The 27,150-nt window shown below is 33.5% G+C and overlaps 1 protein-coding gene across 6 annotated transcripts in view; it reads left to right on the forward strand.

Moving 5' to 3' along the window:
• The window catches only part of LOC126815159 (cGMP-specific 3',5'-cyclic phosphodiesterase), an 84,892-nt gene that overhangs the window by 38,429 nt on the left and 19,313 nt on the right, over positions 1-27,150 (forward strand). For 2 of the 6 annotated variants that reach the window (XR_007677836.2, XM_050540712.2), the window contains exons 3-14: positions 1,957-2,115; positions 5,571-5,660; positions 11,803-11,943; positions 13,571-13,588; positions 14,586-14,663; positions 15,353-15,394; positions 16,067-16,141; positions 17,251-17,315; positions 18,369-18,432; positions 23,759-23,809; positions 24,399-24,542; positions 26,429-26,572. Coding sequence is in view for 5 of the 6 variants with exons in the window: in XM_050540712.2 (XP_050396669.1) it covers positions 1,957-2,115; positions 5,571-5,660; positions 11,803-11,943; positions 13,571-13,588; positions 14,586-14,663; positions 15,353-15,394; positions 16,067-16,141; positions 17,251-17,315; positions 18,369-18,432; positions 23,759-23,809; positions 24,399-24,542; positions 26,429-26,572 (1,071 nt within the window). In the remaining variant the exon portion in view is untranslated. Of the gene's footprint in view, positions 1-1,956; positions 2,116-5,570; positions 5,661-7,764; positions 7,871-11,802; positions 11,944-13,570; positions 13,589-14,585; positions 14,664-15,352; positions 15,395-16,066; positions 16,142-17,250; positions 17,316-18,368; positions 18,433-23,758; positions 23,810-24,398; positions 24,543-26,428; positions 26,573-27,150 lie in introns of those variants that run through there. The other 4 variants (XM_056099594.1, XM_056099597.1, XM_056099595.1 and 1 more) reach the window with 4 other exon arrangements.

Below are 27,150 nucleotides of genomic sequence, written 5' to 3' on the forward strand. Positions count from 1 at the left end.
GGACTGGAAACCAATCAGGTTTTACTCAGGATTCTCTATAATCAGTTCTGACAGAATGACTGACCATCGATTAAAGCGACAGACCCTATCGTGCGATAACAAATTAACATCCACATATCATTTTACTATTTGGCGCCATTGTTTTGAATTATCATTTGTTTTCGTTCTTTAAAAAGAGAAGTCGTAAACTTCATTTTAATAGGAAGCCTTAATATTTTATAGTCTGGATAGAAGATTCATAATAGTTTGCAATTTGTTTTAAGAATGCGTCGATTCTCATAAATTTGAAATGTGGTCTAGTAGTAACTTAGTATATGATCCTCAAATTGACATTCAGTCCTAAATCTTGTATTTTTACAAAGAGGACTTGATTTATTATGTACGAAGTTACCACGACACATACACTTAAAGGTTTGCTTTTTTTACGAAGTTCTTACTACAGCAAACCCCTACACATACTTTCAGATTAACTATGTACGACATTACCACGACACCAAACCTCTACACACACTTTCAGATTAACTATGTACGATATTACCACGACACCAAACTTCTACATATACTTTCAGATTAACTATGTACGATATTACCACGACACCAAACTTCTATATACACTTTAAGATTAACTATGTACGAAGTTACCGCGACACCAAACCTCTACACACACTTTCAGATTAACTATGTACGATATTACCACGACACCAAACTGCTATACACGTTAGGATTTCCTATGTACGAAGTTACCACGACGCCAAACCTGTTCATATTAACTATGTACGAAATTACGACGACACCAAACCTCTATAATATACACTTTAAAATTTACTATGCACGAAGTTACAACGACACCAAACCCCTGCACACACTTTCAGATTAACTATGAACGAAGTTACCACGACACCAAACCTCTATAATATACACTTTAAAATTTACTTTGCACGAAGTTACAACGACACCAAACCCCTACACACACTTTCAGATTAAATGTGTACGAATTTACTACGACACCAAACCTCTATGACATACACTTTAAAATTTACTATGTACGAAGTTACAACGACACCAAACCCCTACAAACACTTTCAGATTTACTATGTACGAAGTTACCACGACACCAGATTTACTATGTACGAGATTCCCACTACATCAAACCGATATATACTCTTTATGATTTGCTATGTACAATGTACAAAGTTCCACGAAACCAAATGTCTACATACACTTTAAGATTCTTACGTATAAAATTCCGACTTCGGTATTTTTATTGAATGAAAAAATGCAGTATTGCAATGGTAATGAGTTCCAATTCCAATGTAATACACCCTTAGGGACGCTAAAGAAAAACATCGTTGAAGCTTGAATCAATAAAACACGTAGCAATTCTTGGATTGGCCTCTTAAAAATATGTTCTCTAGTGAGGCAATGTACTAATACCTTTTAAACTCAATTTCACATGTCGACTTGCTATAATTTTGATTTATTTAAATATAAATTAAATTTGGCGTTTCCATCTCGACAACTTCACCACACGAAATCGAGTTAACGTTGAGACAATAAAATTTATTTTCCTCCTTTCTAAAAATGCAAAAATAATGACATTAGATGTCAAAAATGGTACGTCCTGAATTAAAATTAAAAGTTTTCATTCTGATATTTTAGGTATATAACTGTAAACGCGTGTTCCCAATAACAGGAAGTTGTCTGAAATTAATAATAAAATATGTGGCATCTTCACAGTTAACGTTCTGGGCAATAATTAGTTGTCCATTAAGTTTGGTTTTTTTAATTTATTTATGGAGAGTCATGGGGGAGAGCAGATCGGTTTCGAAAAACACCTACTGCTTTGTTCAGTCAAGTAAGCATTTCTCTTTCAACACAACAACCAAGATTTCTTTTGTATAAACAAAGTTTTTCTGAATATTCCCTATAAATCAATATTTTATTTTTATTTTTCAGGATCCCCGATTTAATCAAGAAATAGACGCTAAAACGGGATACAGAACCCATAGTATATTATGTATGCCTATTATCAATTTTGAAGGAGAAGTTATTGGTGTTGCACAGATTATTAATAAAATTAATGGAAATCATGTTTTTAGTCAAGCTGATGAAGAGGTGAGTACAGAAACTACGAAACGTTGGCTTGGTTATATATGTCATATAGAGTTTTCAAAGTCTGCTGTAAAATTTTAACTGGTTATAACTAGCTCTAACTAGTTTATTATGCCCATAAAATATTTCAGATATGAATTAAAGTTTGATAATTTCATCGTTCCTCGAACTTGTAATTGTAAACTATATTTCTCATTCAAACGTTTATCATCCACCCTGTATATAGGTTTGAATTTCGTTATTCCTTCTCAGGTGAATTATGCCTCACTGTAGACAAAGAATTAGAAACATTTGTGTGTCGTTTATTTGGATTTTAACTAGTTGTATTTGCAATGATGTTGTTAACCATAATAATGTTCAAAGTTAAAGGCCTCTCATTCGATAGTATTTTTTTATTTGATTGTTTATCTCTTGAATCCTGGTTCAAATCTGAGCTCCACAATTGGCTTAGTGGATGAGTTATCCATTACAGATTTATGTGAATTAATGGTAAGAATCAACTCCAAAAGCATTTATTACAGATAAATATGTTTTCAATGATTATAGCCAAACCGTAAAAGCATTTATGGTAGATGTTTATTAATTCAATAATTACGGTCAATCCGAATAGCTCATCATAAAGAGTTCTACTTTAAGGTTTTCCGTGACAGATCAAAATTAATCTTGAGGATGCTACAGTTATCTGGCAGCTCTCCGACTTGTGCATGACAAACTTTAGGATAATCCTATATATATCAAATATAAATGTGTTTTTAATATACATATAAATCACACCACTATGATTTTTATATCCCTCATAATCAATATGTTTGGGGTTTAATAGTTTTAATGATATCAAAATAATGGCCGACCTTTGGTAGGTTTTTAGTATAATTACGTTCTTCTTAATGCTTTTCGTAATTGATTTTTTTCTCTAGACATTAATTCCGCTGAAAATGTTACGTCCTGGATGGATCTTAGAATTTTATAATTGGAAAAGACGCATTTCATCGGTCATTATTATTTGATCTTTTTTTGGAGTTTAATCTCAAATCTGGAATTGGAATTACATGTAGTTGTATTGAAAGAGCTATAAAAGAAAATTATAATTCAAATTAATACGTTTTACTTTTGAGGTCTAGACATCAGTATGTTGAATTGGATTTGCGAAAAATACCAGGAAGTGGCGGCTAATTAAAGATACATTATGGGCGATTCGATAACGAGTTGGCAGTTCTCACTATAATAGTTAAAAACTAGATAATGTATAGGCAATTTGCTGAAAATTTCATTCAAATTGATCCACTATGAACCCTGAACTAAGCGATTGAAATTTCCGCCTAGCCTCGATCATCATTACTAAAGTCAGTACGATAGACAGCATAGTCTTGATTATCCATTTAATCGTTAAATCGTGAAGGAAAGTTATGTAGTAAATCGGCTCATAATCCGCTAAATATCGCAGGCTAGCGATGCCATCTAGAGTTGATTATGGTCTGGATAGGTTAATTAATAATTTAGATAACATTTCAGGCCTAAAGAAAGACCTGCAATAGACAGATTTAGCTCTTGCATAATGTATGTTTAAATTAGAATTCTAAATTTGTTATGTGAAAATAAAAATGAATGGAAGTCAACAATATATCGCAAGCTAGTTCACAGGGTCACACTGGTCGATCTTTTTTTCAAATATACTTGATAACAAAAGACTACTGGTTTTTAATTCTTAAATGATCTTGTTTCAAATTTTTGTTTTTGAGAGCGTTGATGTTTGCCAAGTTCATGGAGTGGCGTTAGAACAATATGAAATGTGCAGGTTGTCTCGGTCAACCAGGCATCATTATCCATATCTGCTTGACCATAGACCTTGATAATCAAGATAACTCTCGCGCATTTCCCCTCTCCCATTTTTTTGACTTAGTTTTTCAGTGAAAAGAAATAATACAATTTCCAAGTACCGTGCACGACTATAAAATATTACAAATTATTATGTGAATGTTTTTTAAAGCGATAATTTCATATTTTCTAAGAAAGTCTTTTGCTCAATAGGTTATCAACTCACTATTATACGACCATGGGCATTATTTCCCACCCTTAAAAATCATTGACACAGGAAATAATAACACAATTACCTCCCTTGTTTTCCTATTGCCTCCATGCATTAGCTACCTTCAAACGTTGGAATTTGAAGTTGAAAATGATATTTTTGCCAATTTCTCAGCTGGCAATAGTGACTTATAGGATTAATAGGATTATTCTTTAACAAGGTAGGACGGTTTATGGATACCACCTATTTTAAGTCTTTATTTTAATAGATTTTAAAAAATATAATTGCAACTTTAAGCAGTAGATAAAGAAATAAATTTTGTTTTCACTCTCTGAAAAAATATGCACCTATCGCTTTAAAATGTTTGTTTTTGTTTAGAACTACTGATGCGGTTTGTTGGATTCCTATTAATGATAAGTGACACATTTTTAAATACAATTATGTTTCTCAAAGATATATCTTCCAAGAAAAAAAGAAATGTTAAATAAATTAATTCCAAGTAATTTAGATCATGGTTTATGTGGGTGGGGTTGTGTACTCTAGGTTTAAGTTATCAATCAAGAACAGATATCTTGTTGATCATGTACACTGAACTAAAAATATAATATAACAATTTCTTTTTAAATCTATAAAGGCATGGAACTCATCCAAATGGAAAACTGAATTGAATTTTAAACTGATGCTTTTTGTTTATTAGTAACCATAGATACGAGAATTGCTTTGATTCTTTAAACCCATTCACATGTCAAATTTATAGACAAACCACACTGAATCAATAACCATTAGAGCGTCATTATATATTTTTCAAATATTATACTAGTCATTTTGGGAAAATCGTGGCACGTGCAGACTTGGAATCGAAACAACAGAACTTAAACATACATTATGCAAGAGCTAAATCTGTCTATTGCAGGTCTTTCTGTAGGCCTGAAATGTTATTTTAATTTTTAATTAGACATTAATTTACCTATCCAGACCATAATCAACTCTAGATGGCATCGCTAGCCTGCGATCTTTTGGTGGATTATGAGCCGATTTACTGCAAAGCTTTACTTCACGATTTAACGATAATCGAGACTATGCTGTTTATAGTACTGACTTAAGTAATGATGATCGAGGCTAGACGGAAATTTCAATCACTTAGTTCCCGGTTCATAGTAGATCAATTTAAATGAAATTTTCAGCAAATTGCCTTTACATTATCTAGTTTTTAACTATTATAGTGAGAACTGCCAACTCGTTATCGAATCTCCCATAATGTATCTTTAACTCAATAAAGGCCTTATGATATGAAGCGGGTGTGTTAGACCACTGAACGACCCAACACCCAGATTAGAATGAGCAGCGATACCAAACAAACATTTAATAATATATGTCAAACATTTTTTCGATGACCTTTACGTCATTCAGAAAGATTATGTCTTTGTTACAGGTGTTCCAGAAGTACCTTACCTTCTGTGGAATTGGCATCACTAATGCTCAGCTGTTCGAAATGTCTGTACAAGAGTTTACCAGGAATCAGGTATGCTGCCTTTAACAATTAAGAAATATCGGTTAATAAATCCACATTCATAACATAGCTATTCATTTGTTGTAGAATTCATATCCGTTCTCACCAGATTGTTGGGTTCAAGAGATTACCAAGGTTAAGTAAAGGTTGGACCTAGATCAATCGATACTAACAGATTACCATCACTGGTGATTAATTTATTAACAAAACCTCGGTTGACTTCAATACCTCAATATTATTTCTTTCATTGACAAACAGGGTCCCAAGCCCAGCTGCCATTCAGATCAGACTACCAGGGGCGGATCCAGATCGGGAGGGGGGGAATCAACACTTTTTATGAGAAAAGTTTCTCGGCCGTGTGCTTTATCCTTTATCGTCAGATTTGGGACAGGATGGGCGCTCAAAGCACGAGATAATGATATAGACATTATGTGATATCACAATTAATGCTTTGCATCCATGAAATTGAATCACAATGTCATTGTATTAATTCATAATAAAAATTGACGTCAAACGAGATGTTGGATTTCTCTGTTTAAAAAGCTCAATGTGTATGTATATACGCCAAAATGACGATAGAGACCATGCGGGAGGAGGGGGGGGATACATTGTCTCAGGAACCTGGTAAACCCCCTCCTGCAAAAATTCCTGCATCCGCCCCTGACTACCTGCCTTATATAATATCATAGCACTGATGCATGAATGGACTCTCAAAGAGCATTGTGTCTTTAACATGGAAATGAGATCGAATGGACCTTCTATATTCAGTCTCATATCTCCATCCCAAGCTGGTCTTAGCCTACTTTTGGCTTTTTCTGGCAAGTTTCTTAGGAAACACTTGTCTGCGATATCACCCAAAGTGGAAGCGGACGTAAAACCCCATGAACGAATGATTGACAAGCATGTGCTTAATAGAATCTAACGATATCCAATTCAGATAAACGTTTGCTCCAAGAAGTGAAAATACTGTCGCACAATTTCGTTAGACAATTTATTGCAAATTTATTTCATTGGGTGTATTGAAACAGTTTTATTGCAAACCATTGTCAACCATGTTGGCGATGTTAAAGTGTATTTCTGTTTTATAATAGGCCCCCAATAACTTTTACAAAGATAAACATACAATTTTAAATAATCCTTCATTTCCTGAGATTTAGTAAATACAATTAAGTCTTCAGTTTTCACGGTGTGTAAAATTTCATAAATCTTTATAAGAAATCATTGCTATGGATGACTGGGGTTCATGTAAAGACTGCTCTTGCCATTGTAAAAGCATTAAAAATCTTATTGATTGGTTGTAATTGACGCAAATAGGGATTTTATCTTTGCCTTTTTTTTTCATCATTCATACAATATTTTATACTCCAAATATTGATATTTACTTTGATCTCCTTATACCGTGCGATAAAAATCATAAAACCTTCCCTCTAGGAAAAATACATGTTGTAAATATTTGTTATGGCATTTGTGAATAAGCGTGTTATTACGTCAAAAAAGTTTACTTCCACACCATGTGGTTTTTGATGAGATAATTATGACGTATATCTATAGTATTACTCACTTTAAGGGGAACTTTGTGAATTAACGCCTTTTATTAATTATTATGTCAGATTTCAAACCCATGTGTGTTAGTTGATGATCTTTTTGTCATAAAGTGACGTGTTATAAACGTGCAACTGGAGTTTTGTATTCAGAATGTTCTGACATTTCCCAATTAAAAAAAATGACAAAAATGCTTAATTTAGAATTTTTTTCTCATTACTGATGCAATACAGATTATTTTAAAAAGCGAAAAGGATTGGCACTTTAACTATCGAATGTCCTTTTAAAATATCTGAATATTATTATCTCGGCCCACTAACGATAGAACTATTTCACCCCGAACTAATCTACACATCAATAGTAAGTATTTAATAACTCTCTTTTATTATTCAATTTGTAAACACGGTGTCTTCCTTCAACAAAAGCCGACCTTACGCTTGACGGTACAACTATCATCTATTCTGTTATACGTCAAAGTTTTATTTCTTACAATTGTTAGGGTTTGTCAGTGTAGTAGTTGTGGGCGCAATCATATTAAAAATAAACGAGTATCGTTTAACAGGGAATTAAATAAGTAAAAGTTATCTACACTTGACTGATTTGTGATCTCCTGGATTTTATTTATTACTATGACATGTGCATCTTTACAAAGATCTTTGTCTCACGAGATAGACACAAAGGTATTGTTTTTATATTTTCCTATGATTTAGTATAAAAAATTCGTGAAACACTTTTCGTAACTTCAAATGTTATTGTTCATTTTAATATTTACATCAGAAGGTATAATAGTAGAACACCCGATGTCACTTCTTATTTAAAGGTCACACACAAGTAGTAATGAGATCGTTACTTTATCTACATGTGATTATTAAGAAATCAATAATGTTGGCGTCCCACAATATCAATTAAAAACCTCCTTGTAATCTTACATTTTACCTGGTACTACTTTTATTATTGATAACAAAAATTATCTTAAATTGGGAAAACGCTTCATAAAACAGGGATTTCGGAAATAGATACATTTGACGTATATCCTGTTTATAAACATAATATTTATATATCAACAACAATCATAAGAGAAACAAACTTTTAAAAAATAGCTTTTTTTATATCCATATATCGTGTCTGTCAGCAATTGTTACAATAATGAGCGATTCCTTCTAATTCAATCTTAGGGATTCGTTTTACACATTCAGCGTTGATAGTGAAAATAAATGAGTTGTTTTATATTCAAATCTTGACATTTATTATTATATATATATATACCTGTCTGTCGTCGACGAGATTCTCAAAATATTTTAATTTAGTTGTAAGTTGTGTGAATTTTTTTTCTGCATATTGCTGTCCTCTTCAAGTAAATGGTAATCTTTGCACGTCACAAAAGATAATGTTATATGAAACTATAAATTGCATTAAACTGTCTACAAAATATCAGAAGTTAAGAAACAAGTCAGACACAATCAATTCACGTGCCATTTATGTCTCCTTAGAGAAATTCCATTACACCAAGACGTAATATTATAAACTATAGCTAACGTTATTAGGAATTTCCAGAACCTTGTTAAGTCTTGAAAATTATGACTTGTAAAGACCGAAGGGACCGGAAAGTTATAGAAAGGTATAGTGAATAATGCAATAAAAAAAATATGTGGAATAAATATTGGACACTCTTTTTCTTTTTTGTTTTTTTTTTAAAAACTTATTTGTATATGAAAAATATCTAAATACCTTAAATCGAATATAAAGGAAAAACGCCCGTCTTTAAAAACTAAATCCGTCATTCGCAGATCAGGTATAAGCTCTTTCATATCTTGATCTGCGAACCGGATGCCATGCCTTAATGACTTCAATAGAGGCCAGATTCCTGAAAAGTAACTCCGGCAGGAGCTAATGAATAGGATTGGCGTAGCACATTCCTTAATTTGTGTCCTGTTTTAGGCTGGTCTGTAGAGAATATCCAATGACGTCATTAGTAATCGCAACCATTCACTGACTTACGATTTTCGATGATTTGTCGATTAACGACAATTATTTAATCCGCTGCTATTAAAAGCCTTTACGCTAATCTATATTAAAGCTACCTTGACAAGCACGATTAAGATAAGGTCAAACCCTCCCAATAAATTTATATAAATTATTTACATATTGATCTTAGTATGCAGTTAAACCTTACTGTGCTCGCCTATTGACATGGGACTTATTAAATGTAGTGACTATTTTAGAAGTATATTTATCTTTGAGTAAATCCTGATTATTATTCTAATGTGACCGGAAGCTTTACAATGGGGGAATGGTTTTATCAGTATTTATATATAATCTTACATAGTTTATTGCATGTCATTGCCTGCGATATTACTTAATGTGAAAGCAGACGTTACACACCACCCAACAAGCAAGAAATTTCATGTCATTGCAAAATGGTGAACTCAAGTTAGTGCACCGTTTATTCCTAACTCCAAAGGTGGGCGGGAGGTTGGATGGCCGAATGGTTAGCACGTGCGCGCGCTGTATCATATGGTCTGTCATTGAGTCAACTGGCGGGGTTTCGATTTCCCGGTTGTACGTGACAAGGAGTAGGGTCACCTGTCCAATCTCGCGGGTTTTCTCCGGGTCCTCCGGTTTCCTCCCACTGCTAAAGATCCCTACGCGCAAGCGAATTATTGAAATAAAATTGAACCATGTGTTAGTCCCAAAATGACCTAGTTTGTGTCGAGTGGACGTTAAACCCCATTTCTCTCTCTCACTTTCCCAAAGGTGGGCAAACTTGATTTTACTTTGCTGTTGCTTGATACAACAATTCCAAAGGTGGGCAAACGTGAGTTTACTTTGCTGTTGTTTGAGACAACAGACGACACGTTTTAATCTACACCCACTCCCCCGCCAACACCCAACAGCCCATTATCTCTCCTGGCAGCATATCAATAGACAATAAGAGCGGGCACATAATGTATACCTATACCGATATATCATGGTAATATCTGTAATGATTCTCGTTTCATTTAGCACAATTCTTTAATGTAGCTTGATTTTATTATAAAAGGAAATATATTTATCAAAAGAACATATGAAATAGAAATTTAATACCCCTTATTTAATATGTTTATGGTTTATCAAACATTCATAATATAGGGTTAAAAAGTCAACATGCAATTAATCAGTGCTTCCATGTAACGTGACAATAATCCCGGATTAAGCCAGCCTATTGATCCCATTAACATATAAAGTTACAATATAACCTTGAAGAAATACATACATTACAATGTTTTTATTCAGAAATTTGTACTTAAGTATGCTATTCTTTAGTGACACATTTAAAGGTAAAGAATTACCATTTACAGACGTAAACTGAGTCCATTATAAATATGGACCCATAATTTTAAACATGTAGTTGTTATCACGTAACACATTAATAACCATGTATTAATACTAACAAATCGTGTTGAATAGAGAAAACGTTTATGTATGGCCTTATTATAGACAACTTTAGTGTATTTCCAATGCTCGTTATATTGAAATTTAAGGGAACCACATGTATGCGCAGTTCCAAATGTTTTACTTAGCCATTTAATAGGTTGGTGATTGATTGACGACATAAAAAAATCTGGGCAATGAGCCAGACTTCATGGTGAAAAGAAATGGGCTTTAATGTCCTACTTTTTTTTTTTACGACATCCGGGCTAATGACGACGATGATACGCCATGCAGTGTGTCCGAACAGCGTACTGATAATGGTATTATAGCGCTGGGGTTTTTTTTATCTCGATCCGAACGACTAGACTGGAAAATCCCTGGATTGAATCGGAACCACCTGGTTAGTAAACCAGCCCCATAACACTTGGTCACGTTTGCTCCAAGTCCAATGCACACGATACTTTATTTAAGAAAAAATGGGGTTTACCGAACAGCCCTAAGTTGATAAAACACGTGCATCCATATAATTGTGTCATGTGTTATTCTCGTCCAGTTACTATATACGGCTTAAACAATTTAGGTCGAAGTTGGTGTAAGGATTCAAATAATTAATACGTATGACATAATATTAGACGACACATCGCATACTGATAAACTCTTTATAAAAATACAATTATTGTATAATGAAATGAAATGAAATTGGGTTTAGCGTGTTACTTTTCTGCTCCAATCGGTATAATGAAGACGGAAATGAAGTCCATGTTAAGAAATACATGTATAAGCCACATTCATCGCTGTCCTAACAGTCAGCGCCTTTTTGCGAATTTTGTACCGACGAAATGCGAATACACTAGGCGATGTTTCGAAATGTAATCTGTCAGAACAATGAAATGAAATTGGGTTCAGCGTCCTACTTTTCTGCTCCAACCGGGATAATGAAGACGGAAATGAAGTCCATGTTAAGAAATACAAGTATAAGCCACATTCATCGCTGTCCTAACAGTCAACGCTTTTTTACGAATTTTGTACCGACGAAATGCGAATACACTAGGCGATGTTTCGAAATGTAATCTGTCAGAACAATGAACCCAATTCAATTCATCTCGGAATCCTGTTTTATGAGATCAGTTAAATTCTGTCATTATGTATTGATTTAGATTTTCTGAACGTCTTTTCAATTTAGTTTATATTTTTATTTCAGCTGTTATTACATTTAGCAAGAGGCGTCTTTGAGGAACAGACTAATTTAAATAAATTGATAGAAAAAATTATGTTGGATGCTCAAGAAATGTTGAAATGTGAACGATGTACAATTTATTTATTAGAAGATTCCTTGGAGAATGTAAGTTATTTTCCGTATTAGAATAAGATGAATCTCAATATCAATCATACAATATATTGGGATGAAAATATGTGTATGGATTTTTATTGATAATGTATAATGTATTAGTAAAATATTTTACGTTTATTGAGTATCTTGTTAGTATTGTATCAAATTTCCATTTACCAACGTTGCATGACTTCATTTTTTATTCTGTGTACGTATATATTTTCTATTGAAATCGGAGAACCATTACAACGAATCTTGAAGCATTCATGTTTTAATATGGCATGGCCCGGGCCATTGTAGACAGGCATATGCCATGTAATGTGCTGTGGGGGACAGATTACCATGACAGCGGTGCGACAGACTACTCTTATTTTGGTTTCTAACTGACATAGAGTCTTTAACGTGCTAGAATATCGGGGATTTTTTGTCCCATCCGATTGACTAGAAGTTTCCTTTGCTAAGCCCTCGGTCCTCCATCACTGACAAGGGGAAGCAGGACAGAATAAGTCTGGGGTCAAAACCGGGGTCTCCTGATTAGGTAGCCAAAGCCAACGAGAATCCTCATTTGGTACAATAAGATCTCCCCCTCCATTAAGTATTAAATTGGTTTGTCTCGGCCGAAGTCAGTTACCAAAAAACCTCCATATTGTCATTAATATTTTTACACTGTCACACATAGAAAGCTTAAAAGCTTTAGGCGACATGCTAGTTGTACTGCTAGTTGTCATAGAGATAAGTTATTATCAAAATTTGGTTTAATAATGAATAGTCATATGCATACCCTATCCCCAATAGTGATCTTAGTGATAGAGTAAGATCCACTGGGGTCAATTTATTCCGCCGAATAGCAAGATTTCTTACGAGTAAATGAAAGAAAATTGCTGCATACAAACGAATATTCCTTCAAATGAACTCTAACCCGGAATTCTTTGGTGTAAGATTTTAATTCAGAACGTGTATCTCTTCAAATGGGCATAAATGATATTATCAAAGTGTGCATGGATATAGTACGTTATTTCATTTTAAATGTGCGTCATCAGTAAACTCTGTTGTTCTGTAGTATCTACACTGACTGTCCCTTCCACTTCTTTTTTTCTTCAGCGTCAGAAGATCCGGGATGGGAATACATGTATTTTAAATAATAATCTCTATCGGCACCATGCGGTGTGGCTATTGTGGTTACCCTTATTAGCCCTTGTAGCACTTGGCGGTTTGATATAACAAATAATTGACGTGATTTGGCTATACAGTTACCTGGTGCGTTTTCAAAGTGTTTTAAGAACACATCATAGTAGAATTTTCTGAAAAAAATAATTTAGTATGCTACTCAGTATCTCATAGTAGACGTATCGTCTATTTTGTAGACAAATCATTGACAAAGAACACGGGTAAACCCAACGTAGCACCGACTTTATTATTACATTTTCAATTATGACCCAGTCCCCACTTGAACGCCCGTGATTGCGAGTCAAGAATAAGTTGACATTGACTACCATAAAACGGAATGTATTTTTTTTTATTTTTAATCATGGTGGGTTTTTTTTATGTTGTTTTCCATTGTGCGTGGGGCATTAACGGCGCACCTGTGATGCTCTCTATAACTGCTAGGGTATAATAATAAGATTACCAATTTTTTCAGTTGTGGAAAGAACAGAAGGTAAAAACAATAGTGGTCATATATCTTTTTTATCTTTGATGATTAAAACTGTTAAGTAGATATAGATGGCTTTTTTTACCAAGAACATCAAAAATGATGCCAATCACCTTTAACCTATCTGTTCTTCTAATTAATATTATAATAACCACACATCATATTATATTCATCTACCAACTGAGCTGCGAACTTTGAACTTGTACACAAGAAGTGATTTTCATTGCACAGTCTTTTATATATGTATATGGTATTTTATGGTATCAATTTGCATTTCGTTGCTTTGCACAATATACGATTATTTTAAATAACCTTTGATTGATCAGTATTGTATATTGCCGTGTTTCTAGTTTTTATATAAACCTTTTTTTATGTATTAATTTTCTCCCGAGACAGTTTCTCACAGCTATTCGTATTTAGACATCACCTTGTTATATTTTCCTTTCAAACTAATTCTTGTCTTTGGAATATGCTATGATAGATTTGGTTTATTTATTATCTTTATCATTCCTATAATTGCACATCAAATCTATTAGCAGATAGTCAAGTTTATCATTAAATGTTATAGTCAAGTTTACCATTAAATGTTGTATTCAGTTTTATAAGTATGCAGATCCACCTTATAATCTCAGTAAATATTGAACACAGTTGGATGGAGTTTCCATGGGTACTCCATTAATTCCAACACTCGATAACTCAGAATGACTGTGATAATAGTCTGGAATAATTAGAATAGTTGACCCAGACCATTTGTAAATTGATATTCTTCCAGAAAGCAAAATGTGAACCACTTCCGCCATAAAGAGATGTATGGAGGCATTTGATAGGATGGTTATTTAGATTATAGATTGTTAAATTGTATTATGAATAATTATTAAACTTGACTAAATCAAATATCTTTGTCATTTCTATCTCTTGTTTGTACTTCATCTTTTCTCTTCTATTTTCGATTTGTACCTTTCACCAAGGCTGAGATGTAATCTATTTATTTACTTATTGTCAGGATAGTCACAAGTTTACCAAACAGTTCATGGAACGTTTAGCCAAATATCCTCAGAAATCACTAGTAATGGCTATGCAGGTATTTTTAAAAAGCAGTTACCTATGCAGTGGTCTTCTGTTATTCTTCTTCTGGATAGGCACAAACTGTGATTTGTAATTTAGTCACCTAATTCAGCAAACAAATTGATATATGGGATTTAGAAATGTCAAAAAAATTAAGTTGAAATTTAATTTTACAACCTATAAATGAATTAAACAGTGCGGTGAACTTTGAATTGGGTGTCTAAAACTCAAATTAACAAACCTTTTGTTTTATCTATTGGGGAAACAGAATCTTTCATAGGTTATCCAAATTGACCTTTCACTAACAGTGTTCCAATATTTTTTCTAACCCCGCTTTTTAACCTGTTGAAGTGATATCTCGTTAAAGTAAAATTGTAATTGTTGTATTTAAAAAAAAATGAATATAATATTTTACCCCTCCATATGGGATGCTGCAAGGTTATCTTTTTGCTTTGGTATTCTTCATGCTGCCTGTTCTAACCTCTCCTAATTTTTAGTTGTGTGGCATGCATTAGTGTATTGTAAACCATAGCCAATGCTGTTTAATAGTGCATTTATATTTATATTCTAGAAACCACACTATTATTAGTCATGAAACTTGCGCTTTGCTATTTTGTTAAAGTTTTAGTTTATTATAAGTTTTATTTATTATAAGAGAAGACGATCTACAGAATTTAATGTATAACTAATTCTTTTTTGATACAGGGCCTTAAGCTCAATGACAAGTTACAACGGCAACAATCAAGGGTATTTTTAATTCTAACATAGCTTTTCAAATGATCTATGTTGCACTGGGCGAATTCTATAGCTTTGCGATCATCCTTTTGTGAATTGTGTCAATTGTTATGTGTTCCATACCATTTACTTTCAGTTCTTTCCTGTCTGTTGACATGTTTTAGTAAAACGCAATTGTAATATTTTTGAAAAAGTGATATAAATATATTTATCCAAATGTCATATTATACATATTGTTGTGAATTTTAGATATTTGAATTTGTAATGTAAAAGTACGTATGTTACTAAGTACGGCAGTATTGTAAATACTAATCTTTGTGACTATTTCGTCTGGTCTTGGTATGTCAATAAAAAGCTTGTAAATTTGTAATATGGGCATGGAAAACATAATTAACATATTTACATGTGTATAACATTAACAGACTCAATTATAATTACACACTATTCAAATACAACTAATGGATGTGGTATAAAGTAGATACCACTATATTAAAAAATTATACATAGGGCGTCTTATTTTTGTGGATTAAACCGTGAATTCATTTGTATTGTTGCTTTGTCAATTGTTATATAACCCGAAAGTTACCTGGAAGGAATGATAACTGTTAAATGTAACGTCGGAATTTTCATTGCGTAAAAATAATACATGGTTCCTCGTACCTTTATATATATCTATTCTTTCAGGATCCGTCAAACAGCACTGGTCCTAATCCACAGGAATCGGAACCAGAACGAAAACACGAATATGCTAAACTAGAGGTTTGTTGGATTCATCTATGAAAAACTTGAAATTTTATTCACAAATACATTAATCGTATCGTTAAACGTTCACAAAATGTCCTGCCCCAATCAACAATCGTTAAACGTTCACAAAATGCGTAAGTATTGAAAATATAGAATTTTAATTACAAGTAGCTGTGATTTTAATTTTGATAAAAAGAAACTAAATGTTTGACAGTGGTATGCAAACAGGCAGTTGAAAGTAGGACCGAGCGGAGCAACTCCGGGAAATTGCAAAATAAGAATTCGAATTTGATAACTTGCCACTGTTAACTATCACATGGAACTTAGGTTTGAAGGGTGCCGTGCAAGATGAAATGAGAATAATTTCTCTCCTTTTTTGGTAAGGGTGGTGGTGGGGGGGGGCGAATGAAAGTGTTGAGAATCTGGCCTCCCCGTCGCGAATCGCCCATAACTACGCCTCTGTGTAAGAGACGCTTTACACTTACACAAGCAACATCTATTTTTATACGCCCACATTGAAATGTGGTCGTATATTGTCGACGCCCCCGTCCGTCCGTCCGTCCGTCGGTCCGGCATCCACAATTGCCTGTGGACTCACTAGAGGCCAAAGTTAATATCTGATTGACTTTAAATTTATACACAGTGTTTAAGGTCTTGAGACGAAGAAGCCTATTGATTTTCAACGATTTCCGATAATTACCACCAAAGTTATGGCCCTTGATCACTTTGTGACGCTCTAAAGGCTAAAGTTATCATCCTTTTGACTTCAGATTGATACACAGAGTTTAAGATCTTGAGGCAAACAAGTATATTGATTTTCAATGAATTTTTATGTCTTGAACAGCTAAATCCACGATATTAAAAGTTTTGTATACAAAACGTTAGCATGTTGCAGAACTTTATAAAAACAAACAAATTCTAATGGTTTTCTGATAATTACTTCATGAGTTGTTGCTCTTAAACAGGTTTTAGTGTATTATAAATGTTTCATTACCGAAAAAAGTAAAAATATGCGACAACTCTTGTTGACTGCCCGGACGATTTAGCTGTTGTGGGCGTATGTTTCGTTGCCTGGCAACCTATCTTTAATTAATTTTGTGAATACTTTATTCTTTTGGTTTCAGGATGTTTCCTTCTCAATGGCCTTCGATTTTTTTGCAAAAGACAATGGAACAATAAAAGAACCTAGGTAAATATTACCTTTCATACATTTGCCCATGTCCTCCACAATATTTTTTTTTAAAATCATATATCATACTACATATTATCATACACATATTTTCGCAAGAAAATTTGATCTTCGGTTGTAAACTTCGTGGCTCCTCCTCTTTCGCCACACACTTTGCCTGACCAAGTGCGTTAAAATACTAATTTAGAAAAAACCTGATCCAAAATCGGTTTATAAAATCATAATATAACATCATTTTATTTGGTTATGATAATAATTTGGAGACAAGGTACAGGATATCACGAATTTTTTGGGAAAACAACCCGTGTTAATAAATAACGACCACATGGTTGGATTTGAAGTATTGTTTATTATTTAAGTCTTCAATAGTTGTCATTATTGTCGTGTAATTCAAACAATATTACTGGAATGGGATGGAATCTGAAGTTTCGTTTATCATTTAGATGCCCTATGTTTTTCGTTCTTGTGCTATAACATTACTGGGATGGGGTCGGATATGAAGTATATTAGAGCGCGTTTGTTGTTCTGTGTTCTTGTACAGTTTGTTCTATATTTGTTGGGCTGGTTATAAAATACAAAATATACACAAATATATAAGACAACATTGTAAACATTAACACATATCGGTGGTATACATGCGCTAGAACCTATGATCAGAAATATTTTGTACCTTTTGGCCAGCAGTTCTATACTCTTGAAGTATTTCGAGGTATCTCCGCCTATTAATTATTGTAAATCATTATAAATGTATCATTCATTTTTAAATCAAATAATTTTAGGATCTTGATAGAGTGAAACAAACTTTGTTCGCTGTTAGAAATGAAATTGTCATCTTTTCAAAACTGTTTTTGTTGAGTATTTTTGTGTGTGTGAGTGGGTATGTCTTCTTTTGTGCACTTTAATTGCAATATTCATTTGAAAGAATGATAATACATTAGTTAGAGGTGGGGGGGGGGGCATATTTATTGCTTTTTATTTCATTTGATTATATCAATTTTATAATAATTGTATGTTGCATGTAATAATTTTATTGAATTATAATTTTTTTTACAGTCCATTACAGCTCGCCAAGTCTAAAAATACAGAAATAGCCAAATCAGTTGTTGTTAAGGGAACGGTATGAATATTCTTATTATTTTACTAATTTATATTCTTATTCTGACAGTTTTGTCGCTTTTTCTATATGGGGCGTTTATAACGCGCAAATGCTTAATTGCATAGCGGTTTTCCCATTCCAATAATGCGTTGTTACAGGCTTCCCCGGGGGTAACTGAAAATTCATTTTTAAGACCATTGAAACTATTTTGTGTAAATTTATAACGAACTCCGCCATGGTGGGTGTGAATGTTATAGCCGGTTGTATTAAGTATTACTTTCTAATATTAAAACCAGATAATTTACTACTCCTAAACAATATTTTAGGGTCCTGGTCACTGACCTCGTCTGGTCTTAGAATAATAGAACAATTCTTATTGAACATGATCTTTACATCAGAGTATTATTGTTTTATTACAAGTTGATTGGTTTGGATTTGTCCAAATAATACTTCCCAGTATGTTCTTAACTTTTACCATTTAAGAGAACAGACGTCTTCCATAATAATAGCCTGGCTTTAGCCCACTCTTTTGTTAACGCGTAATATGCGATTGCTCTACAAATACTTTGGTTGTCTGGGTTCAATACAAAGATGCCAGATATTGCTATGATACCAGAATATCAAAATGGTCTATATATTTAAAGGGGGGATAGCTCTGTTCTTTGGAACCTTAAAATAGACGAAAATAGTTCGAAAAGCACACATTAATGTAACATGAGCCTATATAATTATGTTGATTGTAATTTCTAATCATTTATGTTCGGTGAAATATTTGAACAGTCCAAACCGAACGGCAGTCACTTGCGCCAGCTTAGTCCATTCTACACGGTATTTGTTGTTGTTGTTGTTGGTTTTTTTTAGGGTTTTTGTTTTGTTTTGGGTTTTTTTGTGGGGTTTTTTTTTGTTTGTTGTTGGGTTTTTTTGTTTGTTTGTTTTTTTTTTTTTGGGGGGGGGGGGGGGGTATGGGTGTCATTTGTGAATCGGCTAATTTTAATTACTTCTGCATTATTTTCTGGGATATGTTTTCTTTTGTCATTATAAAAGGCGCTCGAAACTATTATGTCCATAGAATACACGAGTCATTTTCAATTATTTTGTCTTAGATATTTGATATTAGGATCAATATTGATTGAAATGGACCAATATTGAGTTCATGTTTTTATTTCCAGTATTATGGATATTATTGTGTTAGAGAGTTAGCTTATTTAATGTAATGTTTGTATGTTTGGTATACACATTGCTTTCGGGGCGACCAGACATGCTACATCTCTACTGTGTCATTTCCATATAAAGACTCTTAAATCTTTCTGTCGATTCCCATGGATAAAAGACATTTGTATAAGTGTGTGAGTGTTTTTAGAATATGTTGACTATAAACAGACATTAGAATGACAGTGGAATCCTTCTGACATTAAATAGTTTATTCACAGACGATTTAAAGCCCTATATCCTGTACCAGATTATTTCAATATAAAAGAAACCGACCAGTGAAATAAAAGGCAATCAAACCACTTTCAACATTTGATGTTATTGTCTGGCTATTATTGCTAAACTTCGTGTAGGACAGGGTATGCAAACCGCTTGTCGCCTGAACGGAAAGGGTCGACGTCCTATGACAGCTTTTGTAGTCATCTTGAAATTGGGTTTGTTCGTTTTGAAGGGCCTTCTAATTCTCTGTGACGTTTTGGATTATGTCTGCATTGTCTGTAATGTGTTTATGGTCTGAATAAAGTGCATGCTGCCTCTCCTGGCTCCTATTGCTATTTGTATGCACAGGATTTGTTGTTTTTTATAAACAGATCACGGGACAAAGTATTAGTGTGATTTAAAAAGGTGCGTTTTCATTGATTGTTACGTAATGTCGGGTAATATATTTAATAAAAGAAACGAAAAACGAATTTAAACGTTGTCGATTTTATCAGATTTAAATATACAAAGAAATACTGAATAGGATTTCATGTAGTTATGGCAATCTACAATGTAATGAATTTACAGCTTTACAAAAATATGTTTGAGCGTCTGGAAAATGATAAAAGGAGAACCATTCTATCTTAAAAATCCATACCACCATTAAGATTGATTATTAAAAGTACGAAACTGAATACATGTATTTTTAAAATAATTGAATATACTCCATGTACAGAGAATAATTTCCAAAAATTGATTTAAAATTAGGTGTTTATTTAAAAAATATATCAGTAGATTACAGATGATATGCATTTAATGGAAAGTGTGATTTTCTCTGCAATTTTCTATTTGATTTTCCTTGATTTAGAGGTAAACATCGTGTTTGAAAGCATTATGGTAATTGAGCTTAGATGTATATCTATGTTCATTCATTATAAACATTTTAAGTTCCATCTACGGTACCAAGTTTATTTTAATGAAGAGATTCCGGTTATATATATTTGAACACGAAAAAGCTTTTTTGTTAATGAGTGATACGTCCAATAATTGCTGTGAACTCATTATTATTTATCCGCTTAGATCGATTAACAATAACTCGATCATTGTCATAACTTTTTTTATGGAATATACTAATACATGTCTTGTCAGTACGACCATTAATATAAATACGGGGCATTTGACAAATAATCAAATATATTTAAAGATATATTCCCACAAAAGTATTCATCGGGTGGTTATTTCCAATACAAGTATATTTCAATTTTAGTATATATGGAAAGTAGAGACACCCAATCTTACTAGAAAAATACTGGATTCCCTGAAAAACATCCATACAGCGTGCACAGAACAAAAATGTAAGGGTGTCACTAATGACGTCAAAGGTTGCACGCGTAGATTGTCTTACCTCTTTTATGTAGCTTAGTGTATTATGTTGATAAATATGATTGTGAGTGGGCGTGGAAAAAGTGAGAGACTTAAGCGTACATAAGATTCTGTGGGCAGGGTATAATCCCCAAAAAGTAATTAAAATGGCTCGACTAACCAGATATAAGCGGCACCAACTTTTTGTAATATTAAAATGCTTAAATTTTAGACGTCATTTCGTGGGCGAGCGTATCCCCCTTTCAATGTTTCTAATATTAACACGAAACATTGTCGGATCCTGATAGGTTTGGAATTGGCCACATTTTCTTGTCCGAGTGACGACAATACATTTTGGACACATTTTTAGGACAACTGTAAACTGCCTAAATTGATCATATAGATATCATAGTCCAGGTTTTTGGCCCTTGTCGTCATTGGACATCTCCGCTTTGGCTTAACTGTTCGGTTCCATTCTAATGCCTGAAATTCTGATCTGATGCTTAAGTAAAAGTGGCCCAATCCATCGCCAAATTTAATTATGAATTTAAAACAGATGTTATATTCAAGGACATATAAGCTAATATATTCTGTAGTTTTGGCAGGTTACTGTCATGAACCCATATAAACTAAAATATTAATATATATCAACACTGACTTGGTGCTATAATGGCTTCATCTAGACATATTAATTCTAATTTAAAAGATCAATCAATAATCAGTGTACATAATATGCCAACCTCCTTGAAGTGTGGATTTCGTTTAGTTATTTATCTATTCTGAGTTTTACCAAGATGTAGCTTTCGGCTACTGCGTTTTGAGAAAAATGTAAACGTATTTTGATAAATTCTGTAGAGTTCACATGTAATCGGATTTTTTTCATACATTTTAGTTATAATCGATCCTTGATGAATTCTGTGATCGTTTCTTGATACTTTCTGTGGATTTCATATGTAATCGGTCCTTGGTGAATTCTATAGATTTCGTATGTAATCAGTTCTTGACGAATACGTAGATTTCAGAAGTAATCGGTTCTTGAAGAATTATGTAGATTTCAGATTTAATTCGGGGTTTTGCTAGGCAATTACCTTTTCAGTCTGTTTTCACACAAATTTAATTAAATATATATGTCTGTGTTTGTGAATTCATTTAACGCCCGTCTGTAGATATAAGGATAACTAATACGGTGGATATCTGACTTACTGATTTATGGCTAAAAGTAGAGAAAATACATTTACAATTAGCTTTATTTTATAACAAAAGAAAAATCATCTTCTACCAATGACTGAGTTCAGAATGGCTACACTAAATGAATGCACCGCACCGGTGATCATTATTTTTGACGTCAATAATAATATCGGAATGAAAGTGCTTAAGTTTGGTTGTCAGTAATGTTGTTGAGATGTGACGAATATTGTTGGGATGTCAGTTAAAACATTAGGCTGACATTAAAACATCAATTACCAATGAACTCGTTGTTTGAAAGTAAAGCCATGTTGTTCTCGAGTGCGATCAATGTTTGCGTAATGTTTTCGATGATCAGATAGAGACACGTAACTTCTGTTTTAAATTAACGGCAGTTGGGTACAAAGAACACTGCGCTGGTCGGTCCTCACAATATAAAGGGTGCCAGTGCTATCACACTGCTTAATCGCCATCTAGATCACGAATTTCTACTTTCGTTCTCGGGAAGTTAAAGGAGGCTGTAAAGCTTCTATTGTGAGACTGTGGTGGTTGTGTATATAGTTAGGTTACTGAATGTCCCTGGTTCGTTCGTCTGTCTTCCCGTTATACTTTTTGGGGACAATAACTCTGCTTGTAATTGAGGTAGAATGTTCAGACTTGGTGTAGATGAATGTCTTTAATGGGACAGAATGAGATAGAATGTTCTAACTGAGTGGAGATGTTTTCAGTAGGTGAATCACTGAATGTCTTTATCGGGTTGGATGTTGGCCATCCCCCACTTATGCTAAGCAGATTTAACCAATTTGAATTGTTGATACTTATACGTTAGAGAAAATATCATATAAAACGGAATATAAAACGAAAGATAACGATAAACTTGTTGTCTACCTAATCTCCGTGAGTTGTTTCTGGCTTTTCAATGCCATCTCTCTTTCTCGGGTATTTCGTCTCTTAGGATATAAAGATTAGAACATAATGAACGTCTTTATAGGATTGAATGGTGGTCATTCTCAGCGTAGGCTCAGCTGATATAAGCCATTTGAATTGTGGATACTTATGCGTTAGAGAAAATATAAAATACAGAATATAAAACGAAAGATAACGGTAAAATTGTTGTCTACCTAATCTCCGTGGTTTGTTTTTGGCTGTTCAATGTCCTCTCCCTTTCTTTGGATTTCTTCTCATATGTTATAAACATTAGAAGATAATGATGATTGTATTGTTATATTTACGTGGGTGTCTAAGCGGCAGTGTATTATTTTCATGTCAATCTAGTAGTCCAGTATGAAGACAGCTTAAATAATGATTATATACCCCAGGCTTCAAACACACACGATCTCTAATGCTCTCTGCATTCTTTTTTATTCTATGTTAGGATTTTTTCTTTTTTCAGACAATGAACATTCCTGATCTGGAAATGGATGGAAGATTTGGATCAGAGCCGGTAATTAAAACTTAGTGCTTTTTGCCGGAATTACTAAACTCTATAATCACCAACTTGCTCATTGATATTGTTCCCATGGAAACGCGAGAACTCGCATAGTAATAGTAAAAAAAAATGTTAAATTGAAATGTAAGCTCATCGATAATCGATTTGTGTTCTTCAGTTTTAGAGTCACAAATGCGTAGTACAAATACATATCAAGTATTGTGTAGTGTCAAAACATAATCAAAATAATTCAGGCTTCGTTTCCAGTTAACCTTTTGTAAATTGGTTAAGGTTCGGAAGAATAAAACCATTTAGAATTTAGCGTCTTAATTTTTAGAGGGTTTTTAGTCTTAAGACGTACAACCGGGGAATCGAAACCACGCCAGTTGACTGACTCAATGACAGACCTTATGATACAGTGCGCACACGCTAACCATTCGAAGACACCCCCAACCCCCCACCCTCCCTCGCTCGCTCGCTCGCTCATTTCAAAAGAGTCGACGATCTATTTTATTTCATCTTTTCATAATTTGTAGTCTGGTTGCAAATAATACATTTCTTGCTTGGCTTAGGTAAGTCAGTTATTTATTTTATTTCATTGTAGTTCATAGAAGAAGATGGATTCCATACCAGAAGTGTTTTGAGTATTCCTATCAATAACAGTGATAAAAAGATAATAGGTGTAACACAACTTATTAATAAAAAGAATGGTAAACCGTTTAATGAAAATGATGAGAATATTATCGAGGTAATAGACCATTTATCTCTGATTGTATCATACATTATTTATCATTAATGTTATCATCGTAGTATCAATTACGTCGCTATTCATTCAATCTGAGAATAATGATATTCCCATATCATATACAGATTGTGCCTTAAGACAGATTTGTGCTATTTTTAAACTTCACGAAGACAGCACGACGGCAAATCATAAATTGTGTAAATGCCTGGAGGCTTCATTGAAATGTTATATAATCTTTATATGGCATTTGTTTGTATTTCTTCACTACACAGCATGATCAAGATGATCAGACATATGTAACTATATGTAATGATACGTGTTATCCACCATTTACTTTCCATAACACTTAATGTTACTTCTCGTCTATTTCCTAATAATTCTTCATATATTTTCTTGTAATTATAAACATTGAAAGTATACGGAAAATGTTGCCAGGCAAGCATTCAAAGGACTTTATTTAGCTATTGGCAATGAATGACATGTGGTCGAACAGACTAGAGTACATTTACTTTGTGGAACGCCTGGTGAAATTTAATATCTTTATATTATACAGATGCATTATGTAAGAGCTGCCAATTGCAGGTCTCTTTTTCTGGCTTCAAATGTTATATAAATTATTTTTTGGGCGTTAAATCACATGACAAGCCCATGATCAACTTTCTAGCCTATCGAATGCCTTAGATCTTTAATGGAATGGAATCCTCTCGCCATTTAAAATTTTACGATACAATGGATAATCGAGACTTTGTTTATTATCTCGAGAATGTTACTCGATAATCGAGACTATCTTGTTAAAACTTAAAACACGCATTACTTCGTACAGATTAAAGTAATTCTTAAGTGTTTATTTTTGGACTATTATAGCAAAAACGGTCAGCTCTTCAACTAAATCTTACATCTTTAAGAAGTTTCATGTCCTCGTAATTCTCGTGTTCTTGTTGCTGTACTTTATCCCATTAAATACTCCCCTTGCTTGCTTATTATTACGCCAGAATGACCTTGGAGGTTTCAGCTTTTTTGTCGGCCTTTCAACTTTTTAGTAAACATTTGTAAACGATATATCTGACGCCGGTGTAACTTTAGTTGATACATACTCAAAACTTGGTTAATATTGTTTAAAGAAAAGGTGCTATGAAAAATAGTAACATGGGAGTAACACTATTAGTGCATATTACTGCTTTGTAAATAAGTCAGATCTAACCTCCTAGGTACCTTCCGCTATGCTGGAGTTATGGCAACTTTCAACCACATCAGATGGCAATCTTCAAACCGCCATTAACTGAGTGTCCGGGCTGTACCTATTAGTCCAACTTTTAGCCATATATGTCTCAACGTTCAACTGATTATGGTGTCCGAGACTGTACATTTAAAAAGCGCAGTGGACGGTTACGGCTGGCCCCCGGATCCATTCACTTAATTTGATATTTGTTTATTTGGTGCAATGTCTATTTTCTGTCTTGTCCGCAGGTTTATCTTGTATATTTTTGTTTTACGTGTAGTGCGGTCCTCCTGCACTTACTATAAGATGAAAATCGTTTCACCGCAATTAAATGAGTCTCGAACTGCCAACTAAATATTATGTCCGGGACTGTACGTTCAAGTCCAATATTTGTGTCGTTATCAGGCTTCCATTTTTGTTCTTTTTTTGGCTTTTAATACCAATACAAAAGATGATTGGGCAATATGAGACCGTGGTTATGTTTTCGTAACAAGCATTAACGAGCAGCAGCTTACAGGTGTTCTACAGACAGGCGGCATATCACTTACTAAAAAAATCCCGTAAAAATCTTGGCAAGCTTTAGATGTTGGAATTAGTGTTGTAATACCTTATGATTGATTCTCCATAAATACGACACGCCATAAAGAGAGAGACATTATTTTTTTTTTAGGCCTTCTCCATATTTACCGGTTTGGGTATCCACAATTGTCAGATGTATGAGAACGCTTGTAGGTTAATGGCCAAACAAAGTGTAGCTTTAGAGGTTTTATCGTATCACGCAACAGCTCAGACGGAGGAAGCCGCCAAATTATTGGTAAGATAAAGCTAGAAGCTAATCAATTGGAGATATCTTAAAGTTAGACAATGATATTAATGAGAATCGTCTACTATCGCCCACTTATTGTCTATTACACCCTTTACGTTTTTATATCATTACGTCGTGATATAACCTGTTAAAGCGTTTTTGTTACTGCTAATTTTAAGATCACACAGTTCCACGCAATTAATGTCTGAAACTTCAACTTACTTTTATGGACATTACCGTCATCATTTTCTGTCCTTTGTACTAACCCATCTATATATAGAGTGTTACTTGGTTATCTTTTTATATATAAAATCCCTCTCTTACAGATCTGAAGGCTAAACGCAATTTTCATTTGATTTGTTCGACTTGCAGAATGATATTGAAAAATTCGAGAATCTAATGAACAAAAACAAAATAAGATTGATTTTTAAAGTATATTCTATCGATCGATTTATAATTTTTCATAGGCCTACGCTTACTTTCCACAAGTATTGTAAATGCAATAAATTGCGTCCTTTTTAAAACGTAGACAGCCCGCGAGTGTTAAAACGTCTATAAATCTTCTCCACTTAGATAAAATGTTTATT

The sequence above is a fragment of the Patella vulgata genome, chromosome 3, assembly GCF_932274485.2.
Source record: "Patella vulgata chromosome 3, xgPatVulg1.2, whole genome shotgun sequence".
In the NCBI taxonomy this organism is placed as follows: domain Eukaryota; kingdom Metazoa; phylum Mollusca; class Gastropoda; family Patellidae; genus Patella; species Patella vulgata.